Genomic DNA, 26,398 nt, shown 5'->3' with positions numbered 1-26,398 from the left:
ATTTTTGTTAAAACGAATGTTTATTTATCAAGACTATTACGTTGTTAACGAGGTATTCTTACAATATCAATGAAGTGATTACCAATTCAAATTCTTACAACAATCTTAACCTTCTATGTACAACTTATATATGAAAATCTGTTCTAAGTTTTGCTTTACATAAACAATTTGCATATTTGTATTGGCTACTATTCTCTTGAATAAATTATACACTTAAAATAGCTGTCTATCTATAGTTTATGAAGTGCCGATTAGATTTGCATGAAGTTTTATATTTTTTAAACTTACAACATTTTCTTCAAAATAATTTTAATAAAGGATCACAAAAAATTACCTGTATTTTTAATTATTTATTTGTATAAATTTCTGTTGATATTCTATATGACAGTGATGGCGAACTTATGATGTGCGTATCAAACATTTTGGGACATCGTTTACAGATGGACAAAATAAGAAATGTTATCAAAGACTTAAATAATTGTCAATATTTTTAGATTTCTCTTAATGAAACTACTGATATCACATCAGATGCTCAGTTGGCCATTATTGATAGATATTTATGATCTCACAAATGAGAGAAGAGTTGATTTTAGAATGAGTGCTAATAATAAGTAAATCAGTGAACGAAATATTAAAGGTTGTTATAAAATCATTCTGTAATTATGCTTATTCCAAATTAGGACCATTGTTGTATATTATATATATAAATGATATAATTAATAATATACAATACATCTGTTTACGGACGATACTTCAATTTATTGCATAGGTGATAATGTTAAAACTAGATTTACGGCACCCGTCAAAATGACTGATTTCTGATTTGATTTGTATCAGAAAGTATTTTTTTTACGTTATTTTATACTTCAACAATGCAAATATATTAACATAATTTTTATTTTCGGAAACTTATTATTTTTGAAAATCTGGTCACTATATACCTATTTTTAAGGACCCCCGTCAAATTGATGGGTTTATACATGTAAACCTATTGTTAAAGAAGTTGTAGATAACTTAAATAATGATAAGTGTAATAGAAATATGGTTAAAAAATAATGTATATATATTAATTATAAATATATGTTAGATAATAATATAAAAATAGTTATAGATAACTCTATTATAGAAATAGTTGAAAATATAAAATATTTAGGAGTAATGGTCGATAAAAAAATTAATTTTAAGGAACATTGTAATTACATATTAAAAAATAGGTATATTATCTACAATGAGAAATTTGTTATTATTGCCCCACTTTAATTATTGTGCTACAATATTATATATGCTTAATGAATTAGATAAAACGATGTTATAAAAATTACAAAATAGAGCAATGAGAGTAGTTTTAAATAAAAATAGATTTACTAGTTGTAGAAGTATGATTGATAGATTGGAATGGTTGGATATTCAAGAAATATTGAAGATTAATGTTTTAGTATTTATATATAATTTACAAAATAATATGTTACCAGAGTATTTTAATAAGTATTTAATAATAAATAAAGATGTATAGATTAAAATCTAGAAAAAGAGACAATTTAACAATAGTTAGGTATAATAAAATGAGTACGGCCAGGGGAATATTGTACGGAGGTGTGAATTTGTATAATAATATTCCTGGGACATAGTCTTTGCTTTTTTAATAAATAAATATGAGAGAAAAATGTAACTAATTTTTACTAGGACTGCAACTACTACAACATTAAAAAGTAAAGCTAGTTTTTTCAAAGGTTCGTTGTCACTGTGGCACATCTTTGTGACAAAAATATACGTTGAGCAGTATTTTTTGATTGTTAGAAATAAATTTTAAATTTATAGTAATTATTTCTAGCAATTTATAAGGTAGTTATAAAAATGTCCTAAATAAATTGTTATGGAATTATATAGAGATATCAACCACAATAAAATTGATAATAAAAATCTTCTAAAGTATTAAAATATGTGAGTAATTAAAATATGTTGGCAAAATATTCACATAGAGCACAATTAGATTTTATCGCCTATCGTATCTTATCTTATCTGCAAATATTATATCCACCTACAGAAATGAACGGATTCCGGCTAAACACACGCCCAAATCTAATGCCTGTGCAAAGTGAAATAACAAGTTAAAAATATGTAATAACATCACGGTGAAACTGAAAAATGTGAATTTGTGATGATCGGATCATGAAATCTTTACTGGACGAGTTACCTGTGTACACGCTCGGATGCGAACTGAACAATTTCTGCAAGATATTATTATATTTCTTGCTGCCATCGTTTTTTAGTTTGATAATTTATTTGCTGTTGATATTCTACGACTTTACACTAGTGGGCAGCCTCATAACATTAGGATATCCAGGGTACGACTTTAATAATGTTTAATAAAATATATACTAGAATTAATTTAAATAATTGTACTTACAGATGGGGTTCTACAACACTATTGTTGACATTTCTACCATCTATCACCGGAGCAATATTCATTTTGTCTTCAATAGACCGATGGCCTTCGAAAGAGCCATTTGCAAGAGCAAATATAAGATTCTTGATGTTGAATATTTGGCACGTATTCGGCTTTCCATTCGCAGGAATTTATAGGTGAATAAAATATGTATATAATGAACTTATTATATTGTATTTCAATTAAAAAAATATGCAATAATGATCATAAAGGTTACTAAATATTTTTTATAGAAAGAATTATGATACTTGCTTAGTCATTTTAAGAAATATTGAACCTTCTTTTTATTATAAATATTTATTTTTCTGCTTTATAAATGTTTTATGAATTTGAAACACTCCTATGAGAATTTAAAATTTAATATTATTATAATACATTACCAAATTTATTAAAATATGTGTAGGGCAATATTTGATTTATGCATATGGTAACATTATGTAATACTATAATAATATATATATATATATATATATTATAATTGTGACCTTACATTTAAAATATATCAACTAAAAATAGTAGATTTACATATAAAGTAGATTATGTGTAAAAAAATATGGGAAATATCCTATGTTAATTTTTCTGCTACAAACAAAAATACATATTTCTTAATTAGTGCAACGTATAAGTTACTAGCTTTCCTATTCCGTATTTTGAATCCAGTTGTTTCGTATTCCTCAACTCTTAATCATAAACAATGTGGTTTTCTTGAAATATTTTTATCTTCCAGTCATCTAGCTGTTTTAATGATGAGCATGAGAGAAGCATTCGTCTCTTGTTTCAATCCTTATAATTTGTTTATTTATTGGCATTTACAGCAACTTGATTAAGCAAATATTACTCTGAATGTTTTTGTAAATCTTCAGGTTTGTTCATCAAATGTTTTGGTCTGTGGAAGCGATGTGTGCCAATTATGTCTCAAATTTGGAAAGAAGAGAGAATGCTTTGAGAATTCTGATGAAACCAAACAGTGTAGAACTATATTTTTTCCTTCAAGCGTATTTACATTCAGCGCCTAATATTATTATGCAGTTCTACATCGTTTTAACTGAAACATTATCAAATCCTGATATGGGTGAGTCATTTTAATTGAATTTAAAGAAAGAATCAGTTTATTAATGATATTTTAAATGATTTCAGTCAACTTACAAATCATCAGCATTGTTATGGCGTTATTCAGAATGGCAATCACCACAATGTTTTACCAGAGATTTGAGCGTAGGAAAGTTTTGGGCGTTCATTATCCTTGGACGGCAAAAAGAATGCTCACTCCTCCAACGCGGTTAATATATCCAAATCAACAACGAGAAACCGTATCCGAAGCATCTACGCTCATTCCTAGTATATTCGGAGAAGATGAAGTCGAACTAAGATCAAAACATGAATATCGAGTATCGAATGCTCTATCCGAAGCATCTACAATTGTTAAAGATCATAGTTTATTTGAAGGACATGACGATGAAATATTCAAAGAACCTGTAGTCATACCAAGATTAAAAGAACAAGACCAGGATTCAAGTACCTCATCAGAAACGATGTACGAAGAACCGGTAGACATACCAAGAAGAACAGTCACTATAAATGAAGATGTCGAGATTAGAGCTAGCGACGATAACTTAAGAAGTAAAATAGTAGACATGTCGAAGCATATCACTCCGCCTTCTAATCACGCCCCAAGAATCAAATCCATCTCAGATATTAAAGAAATCATTGTTAATAACGCTAATACGTTTGTGGATAACATACCAAAGAGGAGATACAAAGATTATAAAAATATAGATCTTCCCGTCAGGATTAAGAGGCAAGTGATTAAAGGCGTAGAGCAGGAAGACGGCGTGGCTAGATTGGTAGCTTTCGTGGCGTGGTTACTCTTCATCACTTCTAGGATGATGACGATAGCAATCTTCTTCTATTTTTATCCAGTGGCGTGTATCTCTGTTTGTATAGTACATTATCTTTTCGCAATCAGTATGCTAATTTGGAACTCTTGGACGGAGAATAATTATTATAGAAAGTTTTTTTATTTGTTCCTCGGTTATGTGTATCTGTTTTGTTTGATTGAGTTCAAAGTGAATTTTAAAAAGGTCCGATTATGGTATGGAATGTTCTTCTCTATTGTTATGATAGAAGATTTCATTCTGACTGTAATTTGGTTTTGGACTGGTGATTATAGTGGATTTTGGTTTCTGTATATGGCGTTGTTTATAATCGGATCAGCAATATTTTCTTTCATGTGTTTCTTAGTGTATTTTTTAATTTTGAAACCAAAGCCTATTTTGGCGTATCCAGAAAAGTCTTATGATTGTCTTTTTCCAGCCGTCATATAATTTGTGCTACACTTATATTAAGAGCACCTTATGTATGCTATACATTTTCTTATTTCTTAATATAATTTTTTACTACTTTCCTCTAGAATGTGAATACAATAACCGTTTAAAGCAGAGCTTCTATGCCTTCTAATATTATTGTTTCTACATATATACATATATGTATATATATTAGTCATTCATAAGATACATGTAATATCGACAAATGCACTATGATAAAAAAATTTACAATCTTTAAACCAGAATTTTAATCCGGGCCCATATAAAACTTTAATATATGTATAGTGATTTAAAAAAATACTTTTTTGAGGTGCATAAGTATTTAAAGCGTTGTAGCATTTGCTGCTTTAACATTTATGAATATGCGTAATTGAGAGAATTGCAGCCACTTAGCCATTATTTTGAAAAAAGTTATCATACACAACTAAAAAAATGAAAAATATTCACACGAAATACATTTAAAACAAAATTTGCCCAATGGGAAAACGCAAAATATTTTTCACTTCTCAGAAGTTAAGAATTCACGTCACACGCATTCCGTTTTCGTGATAGTGTGAATGATCAGTAAAAAAAGTGAATAAAATGAAAAATTTAGAGGGTATGGAAAGATTTCTTTTAGATGGTCTATTGTGATCAGCAATTTGGACGGAACTGGAATTTATTTTACATATTTACTATTTATTAATATAATAACTAATTATTTTTTTTATTTTTGTAAAGAATATTTTTTTATATACAGGTGGCACGAAAAACAAACGATTCTGTAAATACACATTAATGCTAAAAAAATAATTGAAAATTCATTTCAGGCCCATTTTTGCTTCACAGTGTCTGGCAAATTAATTCTTATAATACAATTTTAACATTATAGAATCGTTCGCTTTTTTGAGGCTACGAATAAAGCGTGGACCGCCCCGGGCGGCACTTGCTTGGGGGCGGCATTTTCGCGATGGATGTAATGTGGTTAAAATGAGCCGCCTGCCCCGGAAAGTTTTGCTATATTGAAGACATGCATTAAGTTACTGACTTTAAAGAAAGTAAGATTTCGAATTAGATAATTTAATGGGGAAGGGTGGGGGGAACAAAGACGGCACAGACCACTGGGTTACCCAATATATTGTATTATACATTTTAGTGAAAAATGAATTAACGCAGATTTAATATGTGATGAATTAGAACATGACACGTATGTATATGTATACTTATTAAATATTATATGAATTATTTATAAATTTTACTTTCGATTATGTTATCTTATCAAGATTATGCGCGGATAATAATTAACGTTCTGCACTGTTCTATTAAACATATTGTGATATTATTTATAATGTATATTTTTTATAAGCCTAATAAATTATAATCTATTATATCGATTGCTTTTAATGCGTCAGAGATTAGGTTTTTATCTTTCACAATTGCTTCATTAAATTATTGAAAACACATCCAAGAGAAAATTAACAATGGAGAGAAAAAACGGTATCAAAAGAGAATGGCGTGTCCACCGCATGCTTATTTACGCTCAGAACAACTGTTGAATGTTTAGAGATAACTTCTTTAGGGGGTATCCCAAAATAAACATATCAACCCGGAACGCGAACCGACGGCTGGGCGCACCTGGCATAACCCTCGCGTTATACTTTAAGACGTATACAATAACAAATTTCGATATGTGAAAAAATATGATGTGTCAAACACTTTATCTGACGCACTAAAAGCATAGCTTTTCTTCGATTTCATGTTTCTGGGGTACCTGGTAATTTATATAATCCAGGTGCTGCAGTTCCTCAGTTTCTTGGACGAGTCGCGCCTGATGCAAATGATTAATATTATCGAAATATAACTCAAGACACTGCTACAACAACGTCATAGCAGATAAAATTTAAAAATAACTTTGTTTAGAACAGCAGAATATTTTTATTTATTTAAAAGGTGTAATAAAAATAATGACAATTTTCATTTTTATTAAAAAATATTTATTTTTTCTTCAATATTTATATTGTGCCCTTTAAAGTAGTTTCCATAAGATATAATACACTTATGCCAGCGTTTCTTGCAACACAAGGAAATATAAATATTATCTATTTTTGTTCCCACAAAGGTATGCTGGGATATGATTCCCTTGAGTCGCATCGACGAGTGTACATGAGAAAGCACTTCCTCAAATCACTAGTAGAGAATATTTACAATCCAGAGATATTGTAAGAACTTCGGTTTTGTGTACCACCTAATCACCTCCGCATGCGTTCCCGAGTATTGTTTGAACAAAAACAAGAAGGGCAGGCTGCACAGGCGGTCTCTTGGGGCGTCAGCACCATGGGGGCTTCAATAAATCATTCTTAAAAAGGTTCAAACATTTTTACTAAAAAATCTGCAATTCATAGGTACATGCAACACGATCAGAGATCATTGAGCATTAGAGTTTAAAATTAATCGGTACAACTAGCGGATGATATTTAAAAATTACTTTAATTTATTTAAGCTTATAAAAGCTGTAATACTTTATAAATTATTTTCGACAAATTTCAGTTGCACTGGGCTCTTAAATACGAATTGTTTTTATTTATGATTAAAATTGCAATATATTTTATTATTTTTTTTAAATAGATAAAGATACTTTTACATTAATTAAAAAGAAATTGCGCTGAGATTTATTGGTATATTTTTAAATATAGCTATCATATATTTGACTTTCTGAACTTCGTCGCTCTACTATGTACATTTTGGTTATATTCTTTGTTCTGTGGTTACCATACAGTTGTTTTCATTGCTGTTTTTTTGGCGTTAATCTGCTAAATTTTATGTCTTAAGTGCGTATTTTTAAAAAACATTTTACTAAACGACCTAAACCGCCACAAGTCTTCCGGCATAACTGTCTAAGTTGGAGACGTACATGAGTATTGGATTTACAGCAATCTGTCGGATAATATTGGTTTATCCTCATCTACGTACTCGCAGTTTTTGAAACAAAGTTTTTGCGTAGATACGAATATACTTCATACAATATTCTTATATCAACGAAAAATATATTAGAAACTTATGAAAAATGTGATAAATTGCCGACGTCAGTCGTGTGAGCTATGGAGTATTTCATTCACTCTGGAGCACCACAGGGATCCGATCTGTGTCCAGTGTTTTTTATCGATATACATGCGGTAATTAAAAACTTGAAATATTTATTAAATTATGGTGATCTGAAAGTATTTCAAAGTATTCGTACAAATTCGGATTCACTCTCTATACCTGGAGTTGCTGTGGAGGTGGTCGATCGATAAATGACTACTTTTTAGTATTACCAAGTATCACGTTGTCACGTTTTCCAAATCCCCCTACCAAACGATATTCGCTTACAGATTAGGTGGAGGTATTTTAAGCGGAAATACTTTTATATATTACTTGGGAGTGACATTGGCGAAGGGATGGAGATTTTTTACCCGCATCACCAAAGGATACTCGGCTTCGTTATGCGGAGCGCGTGTTACTTTAATAATTTATTGCCGATTTGAGTTCTGTACGATATGCTAGTTCGTACAGTCCTCGAATATGACTCCATTGTCTGGAATCCAGTGAAGGAAAATAATACGAAATAAACTTTGTTGGAAAAATTCAAAGAATTTTTTTGAGATATTTCTATAAATGTAAGAGAGTCGTATCCATAGACAATACAATTCATAGCGTCTACTCAATGAAGCAATTTTTAAAGTTACTAAATGGCGATGTCGACAGCCTGTCAATGCTTGGCGACTTTCGGCTGCGAACTTTAAGAACCTGAGTCGTGATTGCGTCCCTTATTCCTGTTGGTTCGACCACGACGCCAACGCTTGATAACGCTTTTCTTGCGTAAGCCATCCAGCTTCTCAACGAGCTTGCCAAACACAAGGATGTTTTCAGCGATAGCTATGAAGAGTTGGAAAAAAATATGTGGGATGCTGCTCATCAATTTTAGGCTTGCATCAAAACTTTTTTTTAACGTTTAATTGTATAATGAGCATTATGACGCATTGGGAAAACCTGTTATGATGGTAAAATTTGTAATAATATATAATAATAAAAAATATAAATATAGTGATACATTTTTTATTCACTGTTTTTCCTTTAAAATTCATACAAACTCTACAAAGTTTTTTTAATATCAAAATTAAGCTTTGTAGGAATAATTATTTTTCTGTTGAAAACAAATTTTCCGTATACCGAGAAGTGAGAAAATATTTTGAATTCTTATCATTTTGTTACCGAAATATAATATTCTCTCCTGTATGAATACGAATGGACGATTTATTAATAATTCCAGGTAAAACTTTCTTTCGTACGTGAAAATCGTACATCTGAGTTGAAAAGTATTTTTAAAAAAATGTTTCCTTTATCATCTGCCATGTTTCAAATGAGCACTTGGTGTACCGAAAAAAATGAACTAGAATATATTCAAAGCTTTGCGCTGTAATCAAAACTTAATAATAATCATTAAAAAGTTTTAAATACAGGTGACAAAAATATGTCATTCTTCATTAGCAAGTATATATAATATATTATAAAATATTTATTTATTTTGTCACTTTCAAAGGGTCTTCTCAAGTTTGTATACTTAACATTAATGAATACTTTAATTAATTATAAAATTAATATTATATTACAATTTCTATATCATTTCCATTTATATTATAATATAAATATTCAAGTTTCACACCATACTTTAATTAATTATAAAATAATATTGTATTACAATTTGTATATTATTTACATTTATATTATTATATCAATAATAAAGTTTCAGTATTTATATTTACGTAATGCGACTCACCATTTTTTTAATATAACTAATTTTAATAGTTTCAATTATAGATCCATTTTTCATACAAAATTTTGCTAAAATGTTTTTTTACTGTGATGTACAGCAAGTGTACAGTTAATGTAATTATGTAAATTTATCTCTGATTTAAATAATTAAAAACTAGTGAAGCAATATCTTTAGATATTCGTTACAATGCATTATTTTAATTACAGTTTTTCAATTAATTCAACGCGACTTAAATAGCGCATAACGAAATGAACCAAATTTGTAGAAACGACTTGCGTTTCATTTCTTTGTACACTGCAATAATAGAATTCTTTATTATGCTAGTGGTCCATTCCATAAATACGTTTCTTTTTGCACAATTCCTCGAATTTATAGCATTTTATATAGCTGGCGAAATGATTGGTTTTGAAAATTTAATATATAGGACAGTTGCCAAGCAAAATATTTGCAATTAATTCAATTACACATGTGATAAAATTAATCATAAAGGTATATTGTGATTATAGTTTAACTTTTACTTTATCTACTAAGATTAATTGAAGTATTCATATGTAGTCTTTCTTTTGAGATTTCAATATATAATTAAAATTATATTAGGTTTGTTTATGCGCATTTAATAACATCTGAGAATTTTACATTCGTACTTAAAATACTGTACCGATATTAATAACACGTACTATATTATTATGTGTGACTGTTATAAATTGAGAGAGTAATAATTTCGTAGTAATAGGTTATTCTCGAGTACAGTAATTTTAGCTTATTGTGTGAAAAGTTCAATCTTTAATTCATATATCCTTTAACAAACTTAATTATGTATAATCATAGACATTTGATTTTTTTTAGTGAGAATTCTTACATTTTAATTTATTTTTTTCAAGACAACGCTCTATATAAATTGTTACATTTACGTATATTAAAAATATTAAAATATCTTATTGATAAATTTAGCCAAATTATTATAATATACTTGTGGCTATCTTCTATATATACATATTTATATTAAATGCATAGCTCATTGTTACGTTGATTATATTTTATATTTATTAAAATACTGATTTTGGGTGAATATACATACTATACAATATATATAATGAAACCTATCTGGAATCGGCAGCATTTTATGAATATAATAAAGTACACAATTCAATTTTGAAAAATATTGCGTCAAGTGACTTGGTATTTACTTCCTTTTTTTGGAGATGTTTCTCTTTGTTTCCCTCTTTGGCAATATGAGAAATTCGTAGAGTGGATAACGATTTTTAATTTGATCAATCGGTCGGAATGCTTCATAAGAAATAAATAAAAATAATTTTATGATCGATATAAAAAAATATCAAACATTTTTATAAGCATATTTTTTTAAATTTCATGTAACAGCCATAAAACTGTGGATTATAAAATTAAAAAAACATATATTAAAATTGGTTTTAAGATTGCAATAGCAAAAGATATTACTTACTCGCAGCTGAATGCTGTATTACATCAATACCTAAATTAATTTTTTTTAGAAAAATGCAATTACATTTCTTATAAATTTATATTCAAATAGAGTACCAATAAATTTATATTCATTTAACCCTTTCAGACCTGGTGTTCATAATTATGTACATCAAGTTCATTATTTTTTTTTATGAACTTGGATCGATATTTTTTATTCACACCTAATTTTTTTAAGTCTGGCAACATTCATTAACCTTACTTAAAATTTACGTCAGCGTGTGTCGAGTTGTTCCTGAGATATTCGGTAAATTAAGACATCATGGCCGAGAAATTTTCAAAAGTACAAGGTAAGTGTATTTAAATTGATTTTTTTCACAGAACTTATAATCAAAGTTTTAAAATATTTACATATAATAATGTAGAAAGATTACAGTTGATTTATTATTATTATTTTTTGTTTCCTAAAAACATTTTTTTTTAATTTACGATCAATTAAAAATGATGTACATAATTATGTACAAATAGTCCCCATGGTTGCAATATAAGAATTAATATATTTTCGATAATGTTTTTTTTTGTACTACTCAATCGTAAATTATGCACTATAAATAATCAATTACTTATAAAAATAGCTATTTAAATATTTTTAAAAAGAATCTACGACCCTACAAACGAAAAGGATATGGAGGAAGTTTACGAAGAGGATTTTGAAAAAATGGCCGAATTTACAAATTTATTTGCAATTCAAAAAAATTGTAATAATTATAAAATGTCAGATAAAAATGAAATGAAAACACTTTTTGGACTACATATAGCAATAGGAACTTTAAAGTTGCCTCGAGTACGTCTGTTTTGGGATAGATCTCTTGGTATTAATTTATTTATTGATTCAATGTCAAGGGATAGATTTTTCCAATTGAGGAGTAATTTACATCTTGTAAATAATTTAGAAATACCTGCAAATAATATTGATAAACTTTATAAAGTACGTCCAATATATAATTCAATTAGAAAACGTTGTCTTGATTTACAAAAAGAAGAAAACTTATGCGTTGATGAGCAGATCGTGCCTTTTAGAGGGCAACTCTCAATAAAGCAGTATATAAAAGGAAAACCGTCACCATGGGGAATAAAAATTTTTGTTCTTTGTGGAAAATCAGGACAGATGTACGATTTTATTATTTACCAAGGTAATACGACGGAGTTAAGACTGCATCAAAAAAAAACTATGGTTTAGGAGCATCGGTCGTGCTTCATCTAACAGAGAGTATTCAACAGGAAGGGCATAAATTATATTATGATAATTATTTCTCTTCATTCGATTTATTAAAAACATTATACCGCCGTAAAATATACGCTGCAGGAACAATACGAGTTAACAGGTTTGCTAATCCTCCATTACGATCCGACAAAGATATGAAAAAAGAAACGAGAGGATGTAGCGATGAAGTTACAAGCATAGATGGTGAAGTAGTTTTAGTCAAATGGCTGGATAGCCGTGCAGTTACACTCGCATCAAATTTCGTTGGAACTGGTGCAATTGATGAAGTTGAACGTTGGGAGAAAAAAGAAAAAAAATACATCAAAGTAAAACGTCCTGAAATTGTAAAGCTATACAATCAATCGATGGGAGGCGTCGATCTTTTAGATCAATTGATAGGGCTTTACCGAATATCTATTAGATCGAGGAAGTGGACCCTTGGATTAATTTTTCATGCGGTGGACTTGGCAATTGTAAATAGTTGGTTAGAATATAGATGTGCAATGAGAAAATTAGATATACCACATAAAAAACAATTAGATTTATTACATTTTCGGATGCGTCTTTCTGAAAGTCTTGTAAAGATGGGCAAATCTAATATTTTATCTAATAGAGGGAGACCAAGCAAAAGTTCGCCATCACCAATAGCAAAGCGATTAAAATTTGGTCAGGAAGTACGTCCTATATCGGAAATACGATATGACATGACAGACCACATGCCATTTCTCGATAATAACAAAGAGGGAAAAAGATGCAAAAATAACCGCAATAAGAGGACACATTTTTATTGTGATAAATGTAAAGTACATTTATGTCTCACAAAAAAACAAAATTGTTTCGCCTCGTACCACCGCAAGTAAAAAGTTTTATTTTATTATCAATATGTTTTAAAAATAAGTTTTTAATTGTATTATAGTATAAGCTATAAAAATTATGTCTGTGTGGAATTTATTTCATTTAATTATTAAAAAAAAACTGCATCGATTTCATTACATTGTGACGCTTGAGACGGTTTGTACATAATTATGTACATATTTTTTTTTATAGTAAATATGAGAATAGAAAATTTATTTTAATGTTTTTATTTTCCTTAAACCTAAATGAACCCAAATATATCAAAAAATATTTTTTATCGCACTTAACAATAAATCAGGTCTGAAGGGGTTAAAGTACCAAGCGACGCGATGCAGATCGCGTACTCTTTCAGTAGCTTAACGACTGCCGGACAGTTAGCGTGTGATGAGGATGATTACAGTTTGCAATTTCTAATACAGATTCAAACATAAAATAAATCATGAGTTATTTGCAAGTGCGTACCTCACATTTAAAAAGTTTTTTACATTAAACAAATATTTATACCCAGATGCATAAATAAAACTATTGTTTTATAAAAGTATGTGTTTTATTCAGACCATTAACAAGCCTTTATATCTCAATATAAACGCAAATTCCACAAATAATTTCATTTCAACTTCGTTGATGATTAAAAAACGATTATCCATGGCACAAATTTTCAAACAAAATGTAGGGTCGGAAATTAAAATAGTTGTTCAACACTGGCATAAAAAACAATCTTCGCTATATAAGATTCTAAATATTTTTGATTTTTTTGTAGTATTTCACAATTAGCTATTCACTATAAATTAATATATTGTATATAATATAAAGGTTTATCCAGACATTCTCAGTTCTCGAGAATTATCCTCGCGTTGTGATGAAGATGGATGCGCAATTCGGATACATTTGTTGTGTTGATGATAGCTGCAAACAGAGGAAGCATTGTCCGGCCAGGGTTCACCAGATCGTTGATAAAAAGTCCATCGGCCACGGCCTGGCAGGCCAACAAGGCAGCCCATTCACTGTCGGCATCTTGGTGAAAAAAGTCGATATCCACTCGTTCGAAGGCTAAATGTAATTTAAATCGGTTCGTTTCTTTGGTTCCTTTCGGCGTATCAAATGACCCTCTTCACTCTGCGAGACCGACGACCCTCACAGTGCAGAAAACATACTGACACGGTTCGAAGCACTTAGGACTTCTTCTTAATTGCTGAGGTCACAAACGTTCCTAATAGTCGATATAGCAATCTTCTCCTTCATGAATTTTTATAAGTACTGCTTCAAAGCTCTAATTAAAACATATCGCAGGAGATTTGACTTTTTTAGATATGATTAAAAAAAATAGTACATATAACAAAGATAAGACATTGGTTTTCAGGAGTGTGCTTCAAAATTATTTTGCACTTTTCAGTTACAAAGATGAAATAATTTCATAATATATATACGACAGTGAAATAAAAGATCTATGCTTTAACAGTTAATTTAATATATGTTTGCTTTTTATAACCAATCTCTCTTATAATTTTGTTAGCTTTACTTAAATATAGGCGTTTTTCATAATAAATATTATGTTTTGATTCTATCGTAGCAATCGATGTTTTATAAAAGCACTTTTCCCTTTACGCTTGTCAGATTTTCTTTGACGGAAGTGAATAATTCCCATAAGGGCTCATTAGGACTTGGCGTATATTTCAATATAAATAGATATTATTTGCTATTAAATAATACAGCAGACATTTATTTTATTATTAAATACAAGCTTATATCACATAGTAATTTAGGAAACATTTTTTTTATATTGATGTAGTTATTTAAACAAAAAAACATTATTTTAAGAAAACGAGCCCTCAAACACTTTTAATACGCTAAAACACAATCAATGACTTATAATCGCCCACATTGCATAACACTATAGGTAATCGATTGTGTTGTAGCGTCAGTAATGTGTAATAAAATATTTTTTAATGTCAGTCATATATCTGAACGGATGTGTAACCGATGCTATTTAATACTATTATTTATTTAAACTTCAAACCTACTTTTAAATTATACAAAGTGTTTTTATGTTACAAACATTTTGGTATTTTTTTTGCTAAGTTGCAAACCTATTTAAAAAACGTAATACAATGTTCAGTTTTATTATTATCTAGCTAAGTTTTAAACCTAATCTTTAATGATATTCAATATTTAGTTTTATAATTAAATATGTAAGTTGCAAATCTAACTTTGAATTATATAAAATTTTTCTTCTGCAAATATTTAGCTAAGTTGTAAATTTAATTTTAAATGAATTGAAAATGTTAAGTAGTTTTTTATAGATTGAATCATTTTGACTATCATTGATAATACTAAATATTCGCCTATGTAGTGCGCAAATTTATGGAGTAACGGTGTATCAGTAAAAAATGCACTAGGGTCAACCGCATACCTCTTTGACTATCTATTCCCATTTATATTGTAAATCGTACAGTTACACAATAGTTTTTTGTTTTATTTCAATAATTAAATTTTAAAAAATCAGAACGAAGCAATAATAATATTTAAAACACAAAAAGTTGAAGGTCCGGTATCCGCACACTCACTAGCTTCGGTACTTCATGACAGTGAGATACCGACAGCTATATTTATAATTGTATCTATACTGTATTTGTGTGTCGCGTAAAATAGATGGATATTAACTGCATTATATTTATACAAGATTCGCTAAAAAGTTTTGTTGAAAAAATATCTTTAATCTTTAATTTTGTTGTTTTATGACGGTTCGCGATTTTGTTTGCACGTTTTTGGTCTGCACACTTTTGACATGACGCTTTTTGACAAGTTAGCAAGTCGACCAAGATGTGGCGTAATGGAATGGCACTAAATATCAGAAAAGTATATGTATCGATCCAATAAGAAGTCACGCAAAAAGTCATTACCATTAAGTACATCAATATGAATTTAGACGCAAAGTTGCAATGGAGTGAACATGTGAAAACCATAAGCAAAGAGCTCCATTATCCCTATAAAAAATTATACTTGCTTCATTAAATATACTAAAAAGTCAAGTTATACTAATAAGTGCGGTATTAAATTAATAATTATAGTTCATCTGAGAACTATAGGTATAAAATGTGTATATGAAGCACGAAGGATACGCGTGTTTCTACTCAAACAATTGATTACGTAGGAAATATCTTTAGACATCGAATTATACGAAAAGTCAACATCCTCATTGGGAAGATTAAATATTTGGTTAGTTTAATATGCGTATAGTGGAATAATAATGTTTTACAACGAATGTTAAATAAACGATGCAACTATAAATATATAATTTAATTGTACTAGAAAATGGAACAAACCTTTCTTTATGAATTTAATCAAACGTTTAAGCTTTTGAGTATTATAGGGAAACGAATATATAAGTTGTATTATACATATATGTATTGTTCTACATGCATAGGAAAGGGCGTTTTTAGGACAAAAGCTCTTGTGCCAAGAACAAGGACCAGTCCATGAGTATATAATGATATCGGTATCGAAGGTTAAGTACATTTGTGACCTAAGTGAGGGGAAGAAGATATTAGGGAGAAATAATTGTCAAACGGTGCTCGATTTATATTCTCTTCGACGTGTACTTTAACTTGAAGTTTACTTTAATAATATATTATTTATATTATTTGCTACATATCACTAGAAATTAAAAAAAAAAAACGTTTTCGCATTGAGACTTCTAGTAGCAATATAAAACAATTTATCCACTATGTTTAGTAATTAATCATTCGGCTCATAAATAAATTGAATCTATGAGCTATCTATCGAAAAAATTCAATAATCTGATTATATTATTTGTATATGTTTTTATCGATTTTAATTATTATACGATAACTCATATTAGATCGTATTTATAATTTATCAAATTTTCTATATATAATTTGATGTTTGCTTATCGATGGATGTAAACAAAATTGATTTCAAAAGATTCATAGAATAGTATAAAATTATCATTGTGAGCAAGAAGCTTTCTTATTTCATTAATTCTTTCGTCGAATTTATACGGGTAAATATATTTAATTATTAAATATGTAAGAAAAATATATTATCTTATTATTAAAAAGCTCTGTTTATTTTATAATATAAATAATTAAATTTAACTATCAAATACACTCTACATGTATTTTGTTTCGAAAAAATATAAATTAAATTATTTATACATTTATAAATGCGCACCATTGAAGATGTTTTAGATGCGAGAGAAATAAATTTAATTTTTCTTTTAATCAGATATTTTGACAGACTTTGACGAGTCGTCCCATCTCCAATGAGTGTCAAATATCCAATTACAAAACTAGAAACCCTTCTGTGAAACACTTAAGCCCTCAGTCCTAGCTAAGGCCACCTGCTTTGTTTCGTTGATTTTAAAATATAAATGGTATCTAAAATTATATTCTATATATTATGTTGTATTATCCGAACTGTTCTTGACACTTGTTGAACGACCAGTAATACTTTGATCAAATATAATGCGCCTTGAGAATTAGGGAAACTGACCTTATTTCATTACCAAACGAGACACATACCGTGGGTCCAGTGAGATTTAATATAATTTATTATAAAATAGTAGATGTGTTTATGAGAAATACATGAGGCAAAGCTTATTTACTACAGTCAAAAACAATTTTGTATATATATGTATGTATGTAAATATGTTGGTATATATATACAGCGTGTGTCGAAATATTTAAGTCGACTTATGTTTTGGATTATTAAATATATTTATTGATATTAATGTTACCTTAGCTGCTATATTAAATAATTAGTAAATGAAATTAATCATAAGCTAAAGAAAAATATTAATGCAATAATTTTCCGTAATCAGTTATTTGTATACATCTAAAAAATGCGTCTTATGGAATCAAAATGTTTCATTTTTCCCCTCAGAAAATATACATATAATTATAATTTTAATTTTATTTAATACAATTTTTGTAATTTTGTTTTATTTTAAATTTGATTTTTTTTTAATTTTTTTTAGCATTTTTAAAATTGCTGCAAAACATAAAAGTATTCTAAATTGATTATTTTTCTATTTATCACTTTAGACTAGACAAATAAACTAATTTTATTATATTATTAAATTTATCCTTAAAATTGATTTTAACAGCTTTTGAAATGGGAGGAGATCAACGACCCTATTTCCCCCAGCTCTATAACACATCATTGTTGATTTGTGGTTGAAAGGTAATCTCTACTTTTATATAATATTAACTTATTGAAATATTATAGCTGTGCACAAACAATGTTTGCTGCCACTTCTGTGTTTTTGGGTGAATATATTGAAGTGTATAAGTCATACAAAGAAAGTTGTGTAATGGAGTCGAGTATGTATGGTCCGATTAGAGAGAATAATAGGAACGCGGCGTGTTTCTAGCTGCTAGGTTTGAGGGCGTAGTTTAGGATTTGAGATGTACACGTGGCGTGTCTCTTGATTAATGTTGTGTATGAATCGCTACAATATGTTATACTAAAATTGCGGTACATTATTTTGATATTGACGCCGTTCACAATATATACCATTTTATATTTAATTGCCTAATAGCCAAGTCGCTAAAACGCCGTTTCAAAGCATGTGCTATAAACCGATCGTATTTTACATGTTTATTAAATTATATTTACATTTAATGGATCAGTATTAGTTACATTTTAATTCAAAATATATATTTTTAATTTCCAGAAACATACTACTTAGTAAACTTGAATCGTAATATTATCAGTATTATATTATAAAGCATTATTAAACTGATTGATTACATTTTTAATCTTACTTATAATTTCAAGATAATGTTAATATTTTATTGCTGATTTTATGATATATATTTTCAGATATCCACATTTTATTTTGGTCATTTTAAACTTGACCTAATTCTTTTTTATCAACTATTTCGGCAGTAATACTCCTGTCATGGTCACTAATTTTCAGGAACAGTTACTGAAAATTTAACTGTTGAAATATTGAATCGTAAATTTTCATTGTGATTAATTCTGGAATTTAAATGATATTTAAAACTAGGCATAGAGATAATTTAATGGTAGATAATTATATTAAATTACGACCAAGGAAATATTATATAGTGTGAATTTATATAATGATATAATAATATTTCTATATCAATCGCAGAAATATAGGTTCAATTATGGAATAAAGAAACACATTTGTATTATATATTAAGACCTGTTGTTGATATTATTTGTTACATTATACAATTAACCATTAGCTAAATAGATTAATAAATAAACTCTCTATTAGAAAATTCAGGGATAAATTCACAACCATTGGAGCTCACGCTTAATCGACACAGACGACCCAATACGAACCTAGTCTTATTAAGCAAACACCATCAACGTCCATAAAAAAGACTTTCCACTTTAATGGTCAGAGTCCGTTAATTTGAGTCGCCATGATTTGAAAAATTGAAACAAAACTGTTTTATTAGTGCGCGGCTTTGCTTTAACGGTCGGGAGCGAGGTTCACCGGAATAGTTACAGTAAGTAAAATATGCGTATCAATTTTTCCATGATAAATGTAAGCTATACAAGCTATAAAACAACAGTGCGAATTTTACAAACGGTAAATATTATTAGTACCTTCCTAACAAAATGTCGTTTGAATAACAAGCTTTAAATAATCATATTATTCAAATGTTTTAATAACACTCTTTTGTTTAATTTTATTATATAAATATTTACGTTGATACTTTGTTTTTAATTTAAATATTTAATTATATTTCGAACTTGAAATGTACTTTGTGAATATTCAGAGTTTAATTCACGACTGAACTTTATTACAATGACCCTAAATAATAATTAATTATTAAAATTCTATTAAAACTATTGACTGACCTTGCCTTTTGACCAAAGAAATAAAAACATTCTTATGCTTATTCTATTTAATTTTTTTAACCGATTTCATGAATATTTAGGATCATAATTACAGTATGTAGTAATTAATTATTGAAATGACTGGAACACTTTCTATTCTATCTCAAACAATTCAATGCAATTACAGTCTAAATATGTTATATTATATTTTTTGTATTAAATTTTTTCTTCTATCAACAATTATTTAACCTATTTGGCTTTTTAGATTGTTGTAATAAAATTATTAAATAGCAAATATTAGCAATTTAATTTTGAGAGCACGCAAAATAGCAAATAAATATTTTTAAGCGTATCCTCAAATTTGTCAATATTGACGGGACTTACAAATCCAGGGTTTCAATATAAAAAAATACTACGATATTAGACATAAAAAGTAAATAATATAGTAAATATAATATAATTTAATAAATGTTGTATTTGATAAACCTCAATGTTGTAGACACATATTTACACAGATACACTTGAATATATTAATTATATATAATATATATATATATATATATAAACTATATGGCGTCTGTGAAAATTGCTTCACATAAATATATAAACATCTTTTGAAACTTGAATCGAAATTAATTTATCGTCTTTGTAGATTCCAATACATCAAAACCTCACTTTAAACTCAATAATTTAAGGTGTGCATGTGAAGTTCAGCAATGTGAATAAACCTTAACGAAAGTGGATTATAGCTAAATAAAACAAGTTTCAACAACTTTAAAATTCATTAAAATACAAAATAAACACTACAACTATAATTTGTTTAAAGTATAAGTTTATAGGTAAGCATTTCAATAAAACTAATCAAAAAGCAAAGACTGTTGAATAAGTCTGAAGTTGGTGTCTATCTAATAAGTATATTTTATCAACTTGATCACTTAATAATTCAATGGTATTAAAACAGTTTTATCTATAGTTTTAAAGGCTTATTTAAAACACTGCCACTAACCGTATTTTTATTTTCTTGATCAATATCGTCCATACAAATATTGATCACCAGCGCCGTCTCATATACCCTAAATGTTTCTCAATTTAAACCTCTTTTCCATTCACAAAATCTCTTAATTGCACGCAAACAACTTTTTCCAACATCTCCATTAACCCATTGTTGATACTTAAAATTTTCTTGGTACACATCCTCCCTTTAGGGATTCATTAAATAAATACAACAATTCTCTCTTTCACAATATCCCACGTGATCAATATTATATCTATTTATGTCATCTGCATAGCTGCAATATTTTTAATTTAATAATATATAGGTGATTATTTTAAATTTAGCATTTTTTTAATTACCGAAAATAAAACTCTATCCTCTGTTTATGTATTTAATATTATCTTCCTTGAGATATTAATATATAATTATAGCTATAACATTTAGATAATACATTTTAATCAAATATTATAAAAATGTTCGATATATGTGTATGTGTATGTACATAATACGCATTTTTTACGCAAATAAGCTATAAAAATAATTGGTGTTATAAGAATTTCTTTGATTTTTAAACAGTGTATTTTTCTCTCTCATTTTTTGATCTTATTGCTACATTTTAATTTTTAAGCTCACGAAATGGTACTCCTCTTCTACTTTGCCTTAATTTTGTTTTGAAGAGTAAAGCACTATTGAGAGCGATCTTAAAAACAAAATATTTTTTTACCGTATGTTTTCAATCGACCACACCCAGTCATTGTTCTCCCGCGGGATGACACGCGGCAATAAATTCCATTTTATCCATTTTTAGCACATCGCATGTAGCTTAACACCTTCTTGCCACACACATCAACAAGAGGAGGAGTCCATTATTATCTGACCTATTTGATTAACTAATATATATTTTTATATATATATATATATATATATATTTGTTAATCATTTGTTAATCCTTTTTGGCAGGCCGCTAAAACGTGCATTTGAACAAAAATCATTAGTTTTTATGACTTATTCGACGGATTTTAAACGAGTTAATTTTAAGATATATATTTATTATCCACTCGAATAACACTTATTATTACATATTTAAATCATAACAATTCTGAATAACTCACTCTAATACATTTTTCATTAAAGGCAACATATTAATTGTTTTCATCTCACTGGCCATACCCAAAAGTTATTTGATACACCTCCATTAAGTTTTCATTTACGTATGCAAAGGTTGAGTGGCACTTAAATGGATTATGCTAAAATTTCAACATTGCGTTTCAGGTACCGATTTAATAATTTACAGATTAGCTGTTGCGACATTGTTTTGATGTTAGAATTTCTGGAATTTATATACGGACAAATTCTTTGATATAGGAATAGCTATTTTATGCAAAGAAACATATAAGATTTACTTAGAGGAGCAATGCAAAATAAAGCAAGTTTTTCCTTAAATTTTTCATTTAAGTAAATAACACAACGATAAATACACATATATTCGCGTAGCTTAACATGTTTTTACTTTTTCACTAAAGCTGATTTTTTTTTTATTAAGACATAAGCGTAAAATTTTTGTATATTTGTGAAATTCTGAATATTCCAAAGTGTTAAATTTTCTGTATTCCGGAAAAATTAAAAGCTGGTCAACAATTTTCTATATAAGCTTATACGTTAAAACGAACATTGTATTTCTTTTAATTTCATTCGATTTGGTAATCCACGCACCAGTACCAGTAATTTGTGGAAAAGAACAGCTTTCAAAGACTTTTATTTTTTATTTTCCTTGATCTTGTTTGAGATATTGAACTGTCACATTATTGTGTAATCGATTTAATGCCACACGAGATAATATTTACAATGAAAAAATAATAAAATAAAAGTATGATTCGTCGATAATTGAAAATTTGTTGCCCAGAGACAGTAAATAAAATTATTAAGACGTCGTTTTCAACTTTGTTATCAATCAATTTTGCTAAATTGGAGTTATTACTTATTAAATCTCTTAAAATTTCACTCGGTGAAAGAAAATATGCATTTAATCTGATGACATTAACGAATGAACGTCCATAAATGTACCGACGCACGGTGGGGTATTTGCTCGATCTGGGGGATCAAAAGTCGATTATGAAAATTTAGGCGCATTTTTATTTCCTACTTTTTTTTCTAATTTTGAGTTCATTAGTTATATTTCCCACCACTTTTAAATGTAAATTTTACATACAATATAAAACTGTTGACGTTGAAACGATCCACTTTCGCGCGCGTGTATCGTTCGTCGGTTTTGAATCACCACTTGCAACTTTTTTTGTTTATATATATGTGATAGATCGGAAGTCCACATATTAAATTTAAGTTTTATAATAATTCGTAGTAATGATAGTAGCAAAAATTTTGGAAAGCATTTTTATTAAATACGAATACCTTTCAAAGCGAAATGCATTTTATGATTACGTAACAATTTTTATTTTATGAGAATGAGTGTTTTATGCAATTATTTAAGCTCTTTCCTTAAGTCGATGATTTAATACATAGGGAAATATTTTAGCTCTTTCCTTATAATGGTCGTGATCTTTTGCTTACGAATTCATCATATAACACTGATATCTCATAAGTATATTATGTTATTAATTTAGTTTCTCGAAACTTCTACAGGCGGTTATCTTGTGTTTAAGCAATATTGAGTTATTTTATTCACATGGAACTTTGTACAAGGCGGTCTATATTGAATTTTGGATTCATAGAAATTAGAGCCTCACAGTTTTCGTAAAAACTGAATTATTTTTGAGAAAGTTTCGTTTAAAATATAATATTATTTATTAGAAATACGGAATATTACGGAACATCCTTCGTATTTATATTTCTCAATATCAAAACGTTTCAATATACATTAAGCGTTGGATTACACACGCCCATTGTTCCCAAGCTCAGCCCCTCGCCACCCACGCGATGGCACAAGAGGCCTAATATTATATACCGACTGAGAATTATCGCCTTATTCGTTTAAGAGCCTTTAGCCTTAGAAATTTCAGCGCTAATTATTGAGTTAAGGCACTGTGGATGATGGTACGTAGATTTTATCGTCGACGATTAGCGCATGCGTTCTAAATCTGTCGAGTTAAGATGTTGGCGATTTAATCATGACGACATGATTACATTTTAATTTATATTGTGAACCTTTGCATACATTATGATTGTATTTGCGTCAAACAATTAAATGTAATCAGCGCAAAGCAATTGAAAACTTCAATAACGTGTTTGGCGTATTTGGTAATTGTTTGGTTTATATGATCGGTTTCTAATATTTGTTTCTGATTTCCATACGAAAATGTGTGTGCTTTTGATACCATAAATGTTTTCATAGCAATCTGTAATTGATTTAAATTTCAGACGAATTTAGTCAAAGGAAATTAAATTATATAAATACACGAATTCCTTGTAAATTAGTACAAAGTATAATTTTATAAAGTCGTTAAAATAATTAATGAAATTTTAACAAACAAATAAAATTTATCTTAAATGTATATATAACTTTATTTATAATTTAAAAATTACATTGAAATTTATTTAATAATTCATATCATAGTTTAAGTATAAATAATTAACCCAAATAAACAAGTTGTTGATGCTGCGCTCTAAACATATAAACTAAATATTTCTAAAAATATTCAATAAACAAACAAGTTGTTTATTTGTTTTAATAATCAAGAAAAAATATGTTTGTTTAAGTAAATAAAACAAAAATAAATAATATTAAATTTCGTATCGTTATCAGTAACCAATAAATTTTAACCGAGAACGTCTTCGAGATACATATTCTTGTGTTTAACGGTTACAATTTAATCTTTTCGCGATACATTTTTGTTTCACGATAAGAGCAGATAACCCTAGTATGTAAAAATGTATAAATTATCCCAAACGTCACAAAATAGGATAAAACTAATTTTTTTAATATGGGTATTATTTAAGGTTAATATTTATTTATCTCTCATATGCAATTATTTTCATCATAAATATTTTGAACTATTCTTTGAATAATTAAAAATGAGTTAAAGTAAGTCATATGAATATGTATGTTAATATAATATATTGCAAATTTTAGCTATTAATTTATATACATTAAATATAAAATAATCCAATTTGTAGTTAAGCATTCAGAAAGATTTTTTATTATTAAAAAAATATGTTTTTTTAAGTCTACATAATTTTAATTGAGTTAAAAGATTAATGTTTTCACGAATATAAAGAGCCATTTGAAATCCCTGATTTTTTTTGTATTTCTACGGATGATATATTGACAAAGCAAAAAATATGAAATTGAATTAAAATTTATGGACATGTAAATTGAGTATCCGGTCGTTCTGACAATCTGGTTTCGACAAATACAAAATGTTATTTTTTAAGCCCTGAAGAATGATACAATTATGTGTAGGATGAACAAGAAAAAATATTTCACAATTAATAATAGTATTAAAAAAAATAATGAATTACGATAACCTAGTTTTTTTTTGTGTTATCTCTTATTCATTTTAACAATCGCAATGAAATTGTTTATCTTTTTCTCTCAATTGGATTCTCCTTATTATTTATTGTTATAATAATAATTGCTTGTAATGTTTAAATGTAAGATATACAATTTCAAGAAACTGTGCATTAGTCACAGTATTTTTGTATTACATACAAAGGGTAAATCGAGGGCAAATGAACATTGACAATATTATTTTATAAACATTATTTTAAGGCTTTTTAATGATAATAATTTTATATAATAATACATTCCAATCAAAGCATTTGTATTTATTTTTTATTAAATTTTGACTAGGCCCCTCAGGGCTCAAATCAACTTAACCATTCTTCAGTCGTAATAATAATATAATAATCATTTACTAATATAAAAAAATGTAATAAATATTTATATTTTATATTAAAATATTTACATGAAGCTTTTTTTGCTATTATACATATATGTATATGTTTTTGTCGATTTTATTTGCTACATTTTCAATAGCCGAATTTATTGCTAATATGTTATAAGTATTGTATCAACCACTGAAAGAGGTTGAATACTAATTTCCACAAATACACAACTTGCCGCTTGTATATCGTTGATAAAAAGCAAAAAAAGAGTAGAGAACCCAGATTGGATCTCTGTGGCACTCTTGAATGAGCAAAATCGGGCCCGGAAATTGTATCGCCCGCAATTCACCGCCAGCAATGAATCACTAGCAGTTTAACGCCACCTTAATTGATCGCCTAAACAATTTTTAGCCTACAAATGATCGTTAGCATATTTTTTTGCAAAGCAAAACATATCATTTATATATAATATATAAATTATTGATGGTTATTTTTAATAAAAAAAGTGTTATTTTTAGAATAAAGTGAAGCTAAAAACCTATGTTAGACATAAATCTCCTAGAAATACATAAGCGATATTTTAAGAACTAAGGGCTTGTTA

At 28.1% G+C, this 26,398-nt stretch overlaps 1 protein-coding gene across 2 annotated transcripts; it reads left to right on the top strand.

Moving 5' to 3' along the window:
* Positions 1 to 56: 56 nt before the first annotated feature.
* On the top strand, positions 57 to 5,360 carry LOC148233667 (uncharacterized). Of its 2 annotated transcripts, XM_088189000.1 has the most exons (4): positions 57 to 2,345; positions 2,410 to 2,583; positions 3,310 to 3,518; positions 3,584 to 5,360. In XM_088189000.1, the coding sequence occupies exons 1-4, from the start codon at positions 2,170 to 2,172 to the stop codon at positions 4,768 to 4,770; spliced, it is 1,746 nt and encodes a 581-aa protein (XP_088045126.1). In that variant the 5' UTR covers positions 57 to 2,169; the 3' UTR covers positions 4,771 to 5,360. The 2 variants fall into 2 exon arrangements, with proteins under 2 accessions (XP_088045126.1, XP_088045128.1); XM_088189002.1 differs by lacking the exon at positions 57 to 2,345 and having other exon boundaries at positions 2,404 to 2,583.
* The last annotated feature ends 21,038 nt before the right edge of the window (positions 5,361 to 26,398 follow it).

Source organism: Plectrocnemia conspersa, unplaced genomic scaffold, assembly GCF_051122295.1.
Source record: "Plectrocnemia conspersa isolate PC_06_02 unplaced genomic scaffold, ASM5112229v1 ptg000007l, whole genome shotgun sequence".
NCBI lineage: Eukaryota > Metazoa > Arthropoda > Insecta > Trichoptera > Polycentropodidae > Plectrocnemia > Plectrocnemia conspersa.
The sequence above is the reverse complement of the archived record's forward strand: the minus strand, read 5'-3'. Positions and strand labels throughout refer to the sequence as shown.